We start from the raw sequence: 12894 nt of genomic DNA, 5'->3' as shown, positions 1-12894 counted from the left end.
TGTATTCAACCTTAGCAGTGGATAATGAGATGGAATTCTTCTTCTTACTCATCCAGGGGACAAGATTATTACCCACCTAAAACAACTCCTTGGTGTGCTTTTTCTGTCATCAGCATTCCCAGCCCAGTCTGCATCAGAATACCCAGCTAAGACATCATTTGTGTCCTTGTTGTACCACACTCCGAAATCGGCAGTGGTTTTGACATATTTTATGATTCTTTTTAAAGCAATCATAATGAGACTCTTTGGGGTTTGCTTGATATCTAGCACACACTCTCACACTGCAATTAATGTCAGGTCTTCTAGCAATAAGGTAAAGAAGACTACCTATCTTGCTTTTATATAAAGAAGAATCAACACTTTTGCCTAACAAATCAACAGTGAGTTTAACATTAGGGCCCATGGGAGTTCTAACAGGACTAGCATATTCCAAACCAAACTTTGTCACAAGATTCTTAGCATATTTAGATTGAGATATGAATATACCTGACTCTTGCTAACGAATCTGCAATCCAAGGAAGTGACTTAACTCTCCAATCATGCTCATCTCGAACTCAACCTGCATAAGGTTTGAAAAGTCATGAGCAAGTTCATCCTTTGTAGACCCGAAGATGATATCATCAACATAGACTTGAGCTACTATCAACTCGTCATTCTCATTTTTGATGAAAAGAGTTTGATCAATTTATCCTCTTGTGAAACCATGTGAGACCAGGTATTATGTAAGCCAATCATACCAAGCTTTGGGTGCTTGCTTTAGTCCATATAGAGCCTTCTTGAGGTATAACACATGATCCAGAAAGTGTGAATCAATGAATCCTTTAGGCTGAGCAACATAGACATCTTCTTTAAGAAACTCATTTAAGAATGTAGTCTTTACATCCATTTGGTAAAGCTTAAACTTTAAGTGACAAGCCAAGGCTAAGAGAACCCTAATGAATTCCATGCGAGCTACAAGAGCAAATGTTTTATCAAAATCTACTCCTTCCACTTGAGAGTATCCTTGGGCCACCAGACGAGTTTTGTTACAGATCACATTTCCCTCCTCATCAGTTTTATTGCTGAATATCCACTTTGTGCCAATGATGTGCTCTCCTTCTGGTCTAAGTACTAGGGTCCAAACATCATTCCTTTGAAATTGGAGCAGTTCATCATGCATGGCCTCAACCTAGCTTTCATCCTGGAGAGCATCCTTAACCTTGGTTGGTTCAACCTACGACAAATAGCAAGAATAAGACACAAAGTTAGCAACACATTTATCAACTGTATGCTTTCTTAGTTTAAATTCATTCATATTTCTCACAATAACTTCAAAAGGGTGATTCAGCTTGATCCTTGAGGAAGGTCCTTTTTCTTCATGAGATTCAGACTCAAGTGATGTAGGAATATCTGCTAAGACTTCTACAACACTTGGAGTACTTAGAAAGACGGGCTCTTGATTAAATTCTTCTTGAACAACCTTAGGCTCTAAAGGAAGAATTGCCTTAGGTATTTCCTCACTAATTTTCTCAGAACTGGAATTTGAAGCTTCGTCAATAGCAACATTGACAGTTTCCATTATCTTCTTGGTTCTTTTGTTGTACACCAGATAAGCTTTGCTTGTGAAGGAGTATCCCAAAAATATTCCTTCTTCGTTTTGGAAGTCAAACTTTCCCACATTCTCTCTATACTTAAGGATGAAACAAGTACTTCCAAAGATTCTAAAATACTTCACATTTGGCTGTCTTCCCTTCCACAATTCATAGGGAGTCTTCTTTGTACTGGGTCTGAAATATACCATATTAACTGTATGACATGCGGTGTTGATTGCTTCTCCCTATATATTTCTGGCCATATATTTATTGTGTAACATGGCTCTAGCCATCTCCTGAATGACTCTGTTCTTTCTTTCTACAACACCATTTTGCTGAGGAGTAATAGGATCAGAGAATTCTTGAGATATACCAGATCTAGTGCAAAAAGATTTCATATATGAGTTCTCAAATTCTTTACCATGAACACTGCGAATTTGATCAATCTTCATGTTCTTCTCATTTTGTAGTCTTGTACACAAAGTTTCAATGTGCTCAACAGCATTTGGCTTGGATCTTAGAAGAATGACCCAAGTGTACCTGGTGAAATCATCTCATACAACCATGATGTATCTCTTTCCTCCAAGAGATTCGGTTCTAGTTGGACCCATGAGATCCAAATGTAGTAGCTCCAGAGGTCTAGATGTAGCTGATGACTGAGTGCCTGGATGTTTTGCTTTCTTCTGTTTCTTGAGTTGACATGGTCCACACATAACATTGCTAACCCTGCTGAGCTTTGGTATTCCTAATACTGATTCATGTTTAGATACAATTGACAGATGTTTGTAGCTAACATGTCCCATCCTTTGGTGCCATAAGTTTTCATTTGGCAACCATATACTGTTGCACACAATATCGACATCAGGTACCAATCCATAGCAGTTATCCAGAGTGCAAACTCTGCTTATTAGTTTCATCCTAGACTCATTCAACACAAGGCATTTCCCTTTTGAGAACAACACCATGAAGTCTTGATCACATATCTGACTTATACTTAACAAGTTCACTCTTAGACCTTCTACATAAAACATATTCGCAATGTCTGGCAATCCAGGTAGAGAGATGGTTCCCTTCCCTTTTATTTGAGATTTGCTCCTATTACCGAAAGTGACATTTCCATCTTTCTTAGACTTGAAAACCTTGAAGAGAGAACGGTCTCCAGTCATGTGTCTTGAGCACCCACTGTCAAGGTACCACAAACATGTGTCCATTACCTTAAATGCAAACTTCATCATAAAGCACACTTCATACTTGCCTGCCAAATCAGTAGGAATGATTTTCCCTTTCATCTACCATTTATGTACAAAATCTATGATTTTCACCCTTCTTAAACAAACTCCCTTGCACATTTTCATTTTAAGGCAGTTTAGTTTCTTTCTTGTCACATTAAGACATTTTACAAAAATCATCAAAATAGCTTTCAAATAGCTTTTAGACTTGCATTTTCTGAAACACTCAATCAAATAGAGATTAGAAAAGCAAGATGTATTTGAAATAAAAGGTCTTTTCATGCTGCTTGTAGCTATGACAACAAGGGTTAATGGATTACACAGCAAAGATTAAACATAATCAAAGTGTGTCCGCTCTGATACCACTTGATAGACCAAGAATGTATTGACCCCTTTGGTAACTTCATCAATTAATTAGCCAAGTGAATTAATTGGATTCAATTACATGCAATAAGTGTAGTAGCACAAACAAATCACCAACTAAGTTAAATGCAGCGAAAAATAAATTTGACATAGATGATTTGTTTACGAATGGGGAAAACCACCAAGGCAAAACCCCACCAGATGAATTTAAGGTCACCACTCCCAAGAATCTACTATTATCAAAACAAGCGGTTACAAGTAAAAGGAATCCCGGTATCTAATATCAACCTACAGTTTAACACTCACCTCAATACTCAATTGGACTTGTAATGCAGCAGCAATCTCTCCTTTCAATGCACGGCTCCTAGTATGTGACTAATCAATGATGCACAGATCACAGTACATGACTAACACACCAACTTGAGGAAGATGTTGGTTGCAAATTTTTTTAGTTCATCCAACAATGAAGATCAAAAAGCTCCTTGGTTACAAAACCCTTGGCGCAAAGACGTAGTAGCTTCTACAGAGAGAAAGATGAACTAGGGCAAATTGTCTCTGGTCACAATATGCATGTATTATCACTTTACATTAGGTTGTATCATCTGTGACGGCCCTTAAAATAATCCTTATATATGTCTAGGGTTATAAGAAAAGAAACCCTACACAAATACACATGGATATGCGTGAAATCATATCTGGAAATTCTAATTTTGTAATTCTTGACAGATACAGTTGATGTCAAGCTTCAACATTAAATCTTGATAGATATGATTCTATCAAGCTTTAATGAACAACACTTCTTCACTGGTTTCTTTGACAGATTTGCATGGCTTTAATACTAAACTTGAACTTTTTTTCCTTGAAGTACTAAACCCATCCTAGATCTACCCAATTGCAAGTAAAGTACATTTTGTCAAAGAATTAGCCAATATACATAATATATGTCTCTAACAATTCTTAGATATGTCCTAATACCTTTCAAAATTAAACTATTAATTCGATATGTATATATATATATATATATTTTTTTTTTTTTTTTTTTTTTGCAGAGCAAGTTTGCATCATTTTAGTTTCCTCTATTGGTGTATTTGACCCCACACTATGCTTTATGAGGCCTGAGGTTCTTAAAATGATTTGGTAGTGAAAAGTGTTTATTTTTAGACCTCTTAAAATACAACCAGATTAACCTAGGTAATAAGCAAAATGATTACTTAGTCAAATTATCAAGTCTAGGTTAACACACATATATCATATTATTGCAAAGTGCGGAAAATAAAGAACACAACAATATGATAAACCAGGAAAACCAAACCGGTAAAAAACCTGGGGGAGGATTTAACCTAGCTATCCTCAAAGTAAAACTGAATCTGCTATGAAAGAATTGAAGTTTACACAATAGCAACTTAGACCACTAACATCCTATTACTACCTCGAGTAGGAAACTTATTACCACAACCACGTGACAGCTCCGAGTCCAAAGACTACTTCCTTTTTGAATTCACAACAAATACAAACACTCCCACTTGTGTATCTTTAAGCTCTTATTGTAGCAACTGAATCAATCACCAAGTTTTTGACATAATCTTGAATCTTGGTAACCCTAAGTATGTGTGAAGGTAAACACCTCTTGATCTCACAAAAGATTCACACACACAGCATAAGGAGTAACCTAAAACGTGTCTAGGGTTTTCCCTTTTATACTTAAGACAAACATAAAACCCTACACGTCAAACTGGCTTGGGCTGAGTTGGAAAAATTTGCAGAAAAACAATCTGCACGAGCTTCGATTGATCGAGCCTAATTTTCTATCAATCAAGCCAAGCAGATTTACATAATAAATCTTGCAACTACTCGATTCCAACTTTACATACAACCACATGCTTTGAGCAAGTCTAAACAAGACTAAAATGTTTTGTTCATGGTTTGCCAACAATACAAATTGAAGTTCTAATACATTTAAACCTAAAGCCTTATAACCTAACAAAAAGGATTCTTTTTAATGTAGATTTGATGAAGCAAACACACATTTAAGATTTGGTAGTAAAGTCTCTCTCTCTCTCTCTCTCTCTCTCTCTCTCTCTCTCTCTCTCTCTCTCTCTCTCTCTCTCTCTCTCAATTTGTTGGGTTGGTTTTTACTTATTAAAAAAAAAAGTTATTTTTGTAGCACAGATTGTCAAACACCTCTGATTTTGAAGTGGGTCCCCCTATAATAAGGGCTAGTCTTTCGATAGTTAGTGCAAAATAATCTTGGCAGTCATTCCATAGTGAGATTCATGCAAATTGAGTATTAGCCTTAATAATTGATCATGTCATTGTCAGCAACTTGACCTCCTATAAGAGGTGATGTCATTATAATGATTCTGGATATAAATGATAGATAAATCCATGTGTTAGTATGAAGTTACAAAAGTAATGACACGTTACTGAACTACTTCATTAATGAATCTAATTAATGAAGTTATTTATTAATGAGTGTAACATATCTGTTACATGAATTGTTATTACGATAGAAAAGATTTTATGACTGGTCATGTCCTTTCTAAAAATTATAAATATTGTCAAGACCACACTTGCAAAGGGTGTGAGAAGAGTAGAAAAAAGTTTTTATTAATCCTGACTAGCTAGGGAGAGCATCCTAATTGCTTGTGAGGTTCTTAAATAATATAATTTAATATGTAAATTTCCCACATCTTATAGTTAATTTTTATTACATATGCACATGATATAATTGTTAATTGATAGATGTATTATATTCGTTTCTCCTGAATTACTCCCTAAGTAAAATTCCAACAGTGGTTTCCATGCAGACTTATGCCAAAGGCATAAATTAGTTCCAAAAGGGTGTAAACATTTTTTTTTTTTTAAATGTTTGCATTTGGTTTTCTGATACAAGAATGTCTAAAGAGTTGGCTAGTAGTAGAGTTACAAGCCCAAAAAATGTTCACAAGGCTCTGAAGCAATAGTAGACAAGGCCCTAGCATCTCCTGTGACCTCTTATGCATAAAATGTATAACCACTAGTGTTCACCAACTTCCATGCACTTGTGATCTTCAATCAGCACAGCAAGTTGCCAAGGAACTTATGGAAACATCAAAAAAGTCTTTAAAAACCAAGCTGCATAGCCTTATAATGGTTCTTGAATAGCCGGGCATCTAGCTGCATGGCCTTTAAGGCTTTAATTGGTAGCATATGAAAGAACTGCCATAGCCTGCTGGTGCAAGATTTGGCTACATAGCCAAAATCAACCCGTACACACCATCTCTGTTACTATCCATCAATTGTCAGCAACACCTACAACCCTCCACAACTAGACACTTGCCTTGGTGCTTTCTGCCTTTTGTGCATTACAAACTTGTGCATACTTGCAAAACAAAGTTTTATTGAGCATTAGCACTTCTTAAGCAGACTATTGTGTACCCTCAAACATTAATTTACAGAACATCACATATTCCTATTACATAAGGCCATATAAACTTATCAACAACTCTTCACCTTGAGAGAGGGGCAGCTAAAATTTGAGCTGCCACTTCAGCAAAGTATCTCTCCCTAACCAGGTCCTATTTCCAAGTCAAAGTGTAAAGATAACTTTAAACAAATATTAACAAATGCAGATTGTTTTGACTTCACTAAGGGAATCCCAAAATATAATAAACAAAATTTAAAATTTAAAAAGAATGAAGGATAATGATTATCAAAGTTTAGCATCTTTCCACTATGAAATATAATACATCCTGTTAAATAACAAACCCAATGGAAAGAATGTGAGAAAACTTAAATTCAAGATGTGATACAACATTAATAGAAAGTAGATCCGAAGGGCTTACCAATCCAAGCAAGCTACATTCTACATTTTTCAACCTTGTCTACACACTTGTTTGCCTTCTCAAGTCTAATTACTCTAAAGATGAATATACCTCAGATGATAATATATTATCAAGTTTATTGTATGGTCATGATTAGAAATGGGTATGAACATCTTTCAGTCAATAATTTGATTCGGCGCAAAAGTTTTAAAAAGGTAGAAAAAATTCTTTAAGTACATCAGGAGGCGATTATCAAAAAAAAAAAAAAGTACATCAGGAGGCAAAGCACAATTGTCTTATATTAAAATTCTAGTACTACTTACTATTCAAAATTCTATTATGGTAAATTGTTGATCCATCATGGCATGTTTAACAATCGAGCAATATATGACATTCATAACTTACGCTGATGTAGAACCTTTTCAATTGACCCTTGGATTAATAGATTATGAAGAATGTTGATGATATTTGGATATATAAAGAACTCAATTGAACGATTTGGTCAATGAGGAAATTTTGCTTATCCACATTAATTCCTCATAAAAGTAAGTTATTCATGGTTTAAATTTTGAACATTCACTAACTGCAATTTGAGTCTAAAGTCTGTTGCATTATGAGAATTACAATAACAATGTCCTGAAACATGCTAATAGAAATTATTTTTATTAACTTCTATATTTGTTATCATACTTTAAAATAATAAAGATTTTAGAGCCAAAAAAAAAAAAAAAAAGAATAGAAAAATCAGCTGTTCTCTTAAACTGAAAAAAGAGCATTTTCTTTGGTTGAAGTTGAAGGTTACTACAAAACCTTAGAAAACCTTCAACAAGGGAGGAAGCTAGATGCTAACTCTAGGTAGATAAATCATTCTAATTGCGATCTATACATGACATGAGTTCACATATGTAATATGAAACGACATAATAAGTAATTCCAATTGTAATGTTTGCAGTGGCATGCATAAATTGTTTTTGCATATTGAATAATTTTAAAACAATGAACTATAGGCAACAAAATGAAGATTCTACCCAGCATTCCAATAGAGCGAGTGAAATTAGGAGCATAAAGTGGACTGGACTTGTCTTCTTGTTTCTTGGGCATGTGAAAGTTTCTCCTTATGAACCAGAACAAGTCCAATAAACCTGCATCAAAGGGGCAACCAGCACAAATAGGTAAACGCATATACTAAAACAAGATTACCCTAATCATTGTTTATTTCATAACTTTTTTTGTGTTTTTGGATTAAAAGAGTAGCTTCAAGGACAGGGATGATTCTTTTTATCAATTGTACCAATCCTTTAGATTCAATAATATACATATCAAATTACTTAGGGGTACTGCTTTATGTTATTTGATCAAGGAAACATACCAGATGAGAGTTGGAATAAGTGCCAATAATGAAGCTAAGGTACAGCTAGCAAAAGACTATTTTGAAGTTAAAGTTAACCCCAAAAGGTACAACGACATGCCAAAGCTAAGGAAAAAAGATAATGCAACAACCAACAAAACCTAAATTAAGAAGAAAGGTAGTGCCTTACAGATAATCAAGAGCAAAAAGTTGATTAAACTTCCCAGGTCACTAATCACTATCACTTGACTCATCACAATCAGAGATACCATGAGCCAAAAATTCTGGGATGCTTTCAATCCTTTTTGGGTGTGGTACATCATTAGAGCTTCCTTCTCCACTAGGTCCAGCCCCATCATAGTCATCACAGATTCGCTTGACTTTTTTGCCTTCCTCTGAAATGACCGAATTGTCAAAATTATGACGGATAACATCCAAACCCTAATAAGGAGTAATGCTATTGTTGGCAAACTGAGCCATTGTTTGGTTGAAATCTTCCATGTCTTTCTTGTATACCATGCGGAACCCGAAGCTCTTCACCTCTAAGCCTGTATTCTGCGTTGGGATTTGAATTCCAATATGACTGAATCCATTTACATCACATTGCCACAATTCTTCCATGGCTTCCTTATCAAATAATTCAGGAAGTAAATAAGATAGCCTAATATGATCCATCATAAAAATGTCTCCAGGTCTAAAGACTCTTCTACGCACTTTTTTTCCATTGGCTATCAAAAAACTAAAAATTGAACTGCGGTTGATTGGGTTGGTTTCGTAAGGTGGAGTAGAACAAAATACAGTGCAAACAACAATCCCCATCCACTCATCACGCAAATGACTTGGTACTTTTAGACTTATTTCAGTCCCTGTAGTTTGATGGCTAAACCACCTTGGAATTCTATTTCCAGGAATAATTAGGTCATATGCGTAACCGATTTCGTAGCCAAAACAGGGTCCCTGAAACATACAATTCATGCTATTTAGAGAGAGAGAGAGAGAGAGAGAGACCTGATGATGCTTTCTTATGACTGCAAAAAAAGTGTTAATGACGCCTTGATTGTTAGCCAGCCTACAGCGATTTGAAAGGAGGAGTCTTGGCTCACCTAAAGAATATGGTGTCAATATATTTTTCACCGCTTTAGGTGATGGACAGTCAAATGCCTCGATTGAACGAATTCTTGGTGGAAGCTTCGGTAATGATATAAGCTTCATGCTATCCGCCACATTCAAAGAATTTGGTTTCAATAAATTTGTCACTGCTTTAAGTGATGGACAGTCAAATGCCTCGATTGAACGAATACTTGATGGAAGCTTTGGTAATGATATAAGCTTCATGCAATCCGCCACATTCAAAAGTTGCAGGGCAGATAGTTGACTTATGCTTTCCGGAAGGCATTCAAATTTATTATCACTTAAATTTAAAATTTCTAGAGAGGATAAGCAACAAATATCATTGGGGATTGCATTGAGATAGCAACTACTTAGAACCAAATTGGTCAAAGAACCCAAACCCATTAGAGAAGTTGATAGCTGGCACATAGAATTGGGAATTCTCGGCTTAAATCTTGTTAGAATTCCACTTGCACCAGGCTCCTCTACACTTTCATTAATCCTCCATAAGCTCTCTAGTAGTTTTGAGCATCCAGAAAAATTGAGATTTTTAAGGGACTTCATATTAAAAAAGGTGCTAGGAAGAGATATGAGATTTTTGCAGTCTCTTACATCCAATAAAGCAAGACCAGTTAAATTCCCAATTGATGTGGGTAATTTTGTGATAGCAGTGGCATCCAAGTAAAGCTCTGATACACGTTCCATGTTCTCCCCAAATTCTGGGATTCTTTCTACTTTTAAGCAATCGGAAAGGATAAGAATCTTAAGAGACTCCATTTCAAACTTGCTTGGAAGACTTCTGAGGTTTTTGCAACCTTTTAGATTAAGAAGAATGAGCTTTTTATGAACTCCAATTGATGTGTGCAAGCCAAGTAAATTTATACAACCCTTAAGAACCAATTTCTCAAGATTTGCGATTTTGTTGAAGTTAAGGGTTTCAATCAATTGTAGAGATTGCTTCAAGCGAATGAATTTTAACATCTCAAAAGGCTGCTAAATCCACACCAAAAACAAAAAGTAAAACAATTAGCTTCCACCTAACCTAACAGTTTAATGAAACTTAAAAATATAATTGTATAAGGTACCTAAATTACCTGATGTTGGAAACTTGATGGAAATGATTTTAAAGGGTATCCACTCCAATCAAGATATCTCAAAGCATTAGGAAGATGTTTGGGCGCACGCAAAAGGTGAACATTATCAATTATGAGCAATTTAAGATGATGAATCTTTGAAAATGATTTAGGATTCCAATATGCCTCTTTTGGTTCATGCAACTTTAGGACCATGCCTTCAATTGCTTGTGTTCCCTAATAATTATAAATAAAAGGGATTAGTAAACTGCAAAATGTAAGATTACCAAAACTACTCTAAATTAGACTTTGTTGAATAACATAAAAGGATGTATGCTCAAGTTTTCAAAATATTTACCATATTATTTGTAAGAACATCATCTATGTCCTTAAATAACCACAGTCGGCTACGCTTTCCAGGCTCTTTAGGGCACTCTTGAAAAACTATGTTCTTCCCCATCTCGTGTAGTAAATCATGCATCCAAAAATAATCCTCACAAACTTTTATGAGAGATTTATCAATAAGAACCCGTAATCCAATTTTAGGGTAAAGGCCAAGATAATCCAGTATTTCTACTACATTTTTGTTTGTTTGCTTAAAGAAACATGCAATATGTAGGAATATTTCCTTCTCTACTTCATGTAGTCCATCAAAAGATATTTTAAGTACTTGGAGAATTTTAGGTTCAGGAAATTCTTTAAGCCTATCTAATGCACTATTCCATTCATCAATCATTCTACCGAACAAAAAGGAACCCAAAATCTCAACAGCTAAAGGTAGGCCACCAACATAATATACAAAATCTTTAGACAACTTCAAATAATCTTTGGGAGGATGGTCTTTTTTAAAAGCTTTCAAACTCATAAGATGAAGAGCTTCATCATCATTCAATTGATCAACCTCATATATTTCATCTACTCCAAATGTCTGTAGCAAATGCTTATCTCTTGTTGTTAAGATAATTCTACTACCTGGACCAAACCAAATATGCTTCCCAACTAACTTTTTTAGTTGGTCTAATTGATTTACATCATCAAGAACTAGAAGAATTCTTTTATGACGTAACCTATTTTTTATCAAAAGAACTCCATCATCAACATCTTGTATAATCATACTTTCCTTCAAAATTTGAAGAATAAGTTGTTGTTGTAATACAACAAAACCGGCTCTTTCAGAAACTTCCCTAACATTAGCAAGAAAACAATAAGCTTCAAATTCATTAGAAACCATACGAAAAACAACTCTAGCCATAATTGTTTTACCAATTCCTCCCATCCCCCAAATCCCTATAATACGAACATCGTTGGACCCTAAAGCCAAACATATCTTTAATTTCTCTGCTCGAGAAGTTATTCCTACTAGATCTTCATTATTTTCTGTGGATGCATAAGTCAATTTATGCAATAAGTCTCTCACAATATTTTGGATAATTTTTGACTCAGGCCTGCAGTGAAGAGAGAAAAATTTGTGCTTAGTCTAAACTAGTAACCCACAAACAAATAGGTCCAAAAAAAAAGGGGGAAGTAGAAACCCAATGTTCTATTCTGTAAATTGAAAATAATTGGCTCGAGACAAAATTCAAAGAACTAAAAAGATATATGTAGGTCTGTTTAAGGTTAAAAAAATAAAAGCAATATATGAGATGAGTGTTATGTGAATATTTGAAGGAAAGAAATGTCAAATTGAATTACCTATCCTGTGTATGCCACCCTTTGATATTGGCCACTTCTCTCAAAGCAAAACTCCATTTTTGCACCTTCTCTATGCAATCCTTAAAACATTCGTTGTGTTTAGCAAAGGCTTGGGCAAAAGTACCAGTTTGTTTTCGTATGTCAGATGGATCCACATCATAAAAAATTGGGAAAATTATCATTTTCTTCTCTTTCATGCATTCAATGATCTTTACGAGTTCATCCAAGCACCATGTAGAAGATGCATAGTTTCTTGAGAGAATGACAACCACAAATCTTGATTCTTCTATTGCTTTCAAGAGTGCAGGTGCAATAGATTTCCCTGTCTCAAGTTTTTCCTCATCTCTGAAGACCTCAATGCCTTTTTGTTTTAAAGCACCATATATATGATCTGTAAAACTATTGCGGGTATCCTCGCCTCTAAAACTAAGAAAGACATCATATTTCCAACTTGGTGTTGACGAAGATGAGGCTTTTTGAGTGCTTATAGAAGCCATTAGAAATACTTTGGCAAATCTTGAACTACAATAAAAATAGACAAAAGTACATTCAATTAAAATTGAAAGGAAAATTAAAAGGGAAAAAATTGAGAAGAAGAGAACAATTTGATGTGGAGGCTCTCACATTTTCTAGTTTCAGTCAAGTCTTTTTTATAAATAAAAACAAAAAAAACAAACAAAGTAGGCATGCACGGGGCGCTCTCCT

The 12894-nt window shown here is 35.0% G+C and overlaps 1 protein-coding gene across 1 annotated transcript; it reads right to left on the bottom strand.

Moving 5' to 3' along the window:
* Positions 1–8545: 8545 nt before the first annotated feature.
* LOC115953261 (TMV resistance protein N-like) lies at positions 8546–12686 on the bottom strand. Its single transcript, XM_031070853.1, has 6 exons — positions 12190–12686; positions 10856–11942; positions 10519–10734; positions 9449–10414; positions 8831–8941; positions 8546–8755 (listed from the first exon to the last, which is right to left on the bottom strand). Exons 1-6 carry the CDS (start codon positions 12684–12686, stop codon positions 8546–8548), a joined length of 3087 nt encoding a protein of 1028 aa, XP_030926713.1.
* Between the last annotated feature and the right edge of the window lie 208 nt (positions 12687–12894).

This window comes from Quercus lobata, chromosome 7 (assembly GCF_001633185.2).
Source record: "Quercus lobata isolate SW786 chromosome 7, ValleyOak3.0 Primary Assembly, whole genome shotgun sequence".
Lineage (NCBI taxonomy): Eukaryota > Viridiplantae > Streptophyta > Magnoliopsida > Fagales > Fagaceae > Quercus > Quercus lobata.
The sequence above is the reverse complement of the archived record's forward strand: the minus strand, read 5'-3'. Positions and strand labels throughout refer to the sequence as shown.

What these genes read in the sequence shown, in the direction of transcription:
- LOC115953261 (XM_031070853.1), bottom strand. Translation starts at nt 12,686, where the DNA reads ATGGCTTCTATAAGCACTCAAAAAGCCTCATCTTCGTCAACACCAAGT. An exon ending in ATGTTCTTACAAATAATATG is followed by an intron (nt 10,735 to 10,855) that starts GTAAATATTTTG and finishes TATAATTATTAG; the next exon opens with GGAACACAAGCAATTGAAGG. An exon ending in CATCAAGTTTCCAACATCAG is followed by an intron (nt 10,415 to 10,518) that starts GTAATTTAGGTA and finishes TGGATTTAGCAG; the next exon opens with CCTTTTGAGATGTTAAAATT.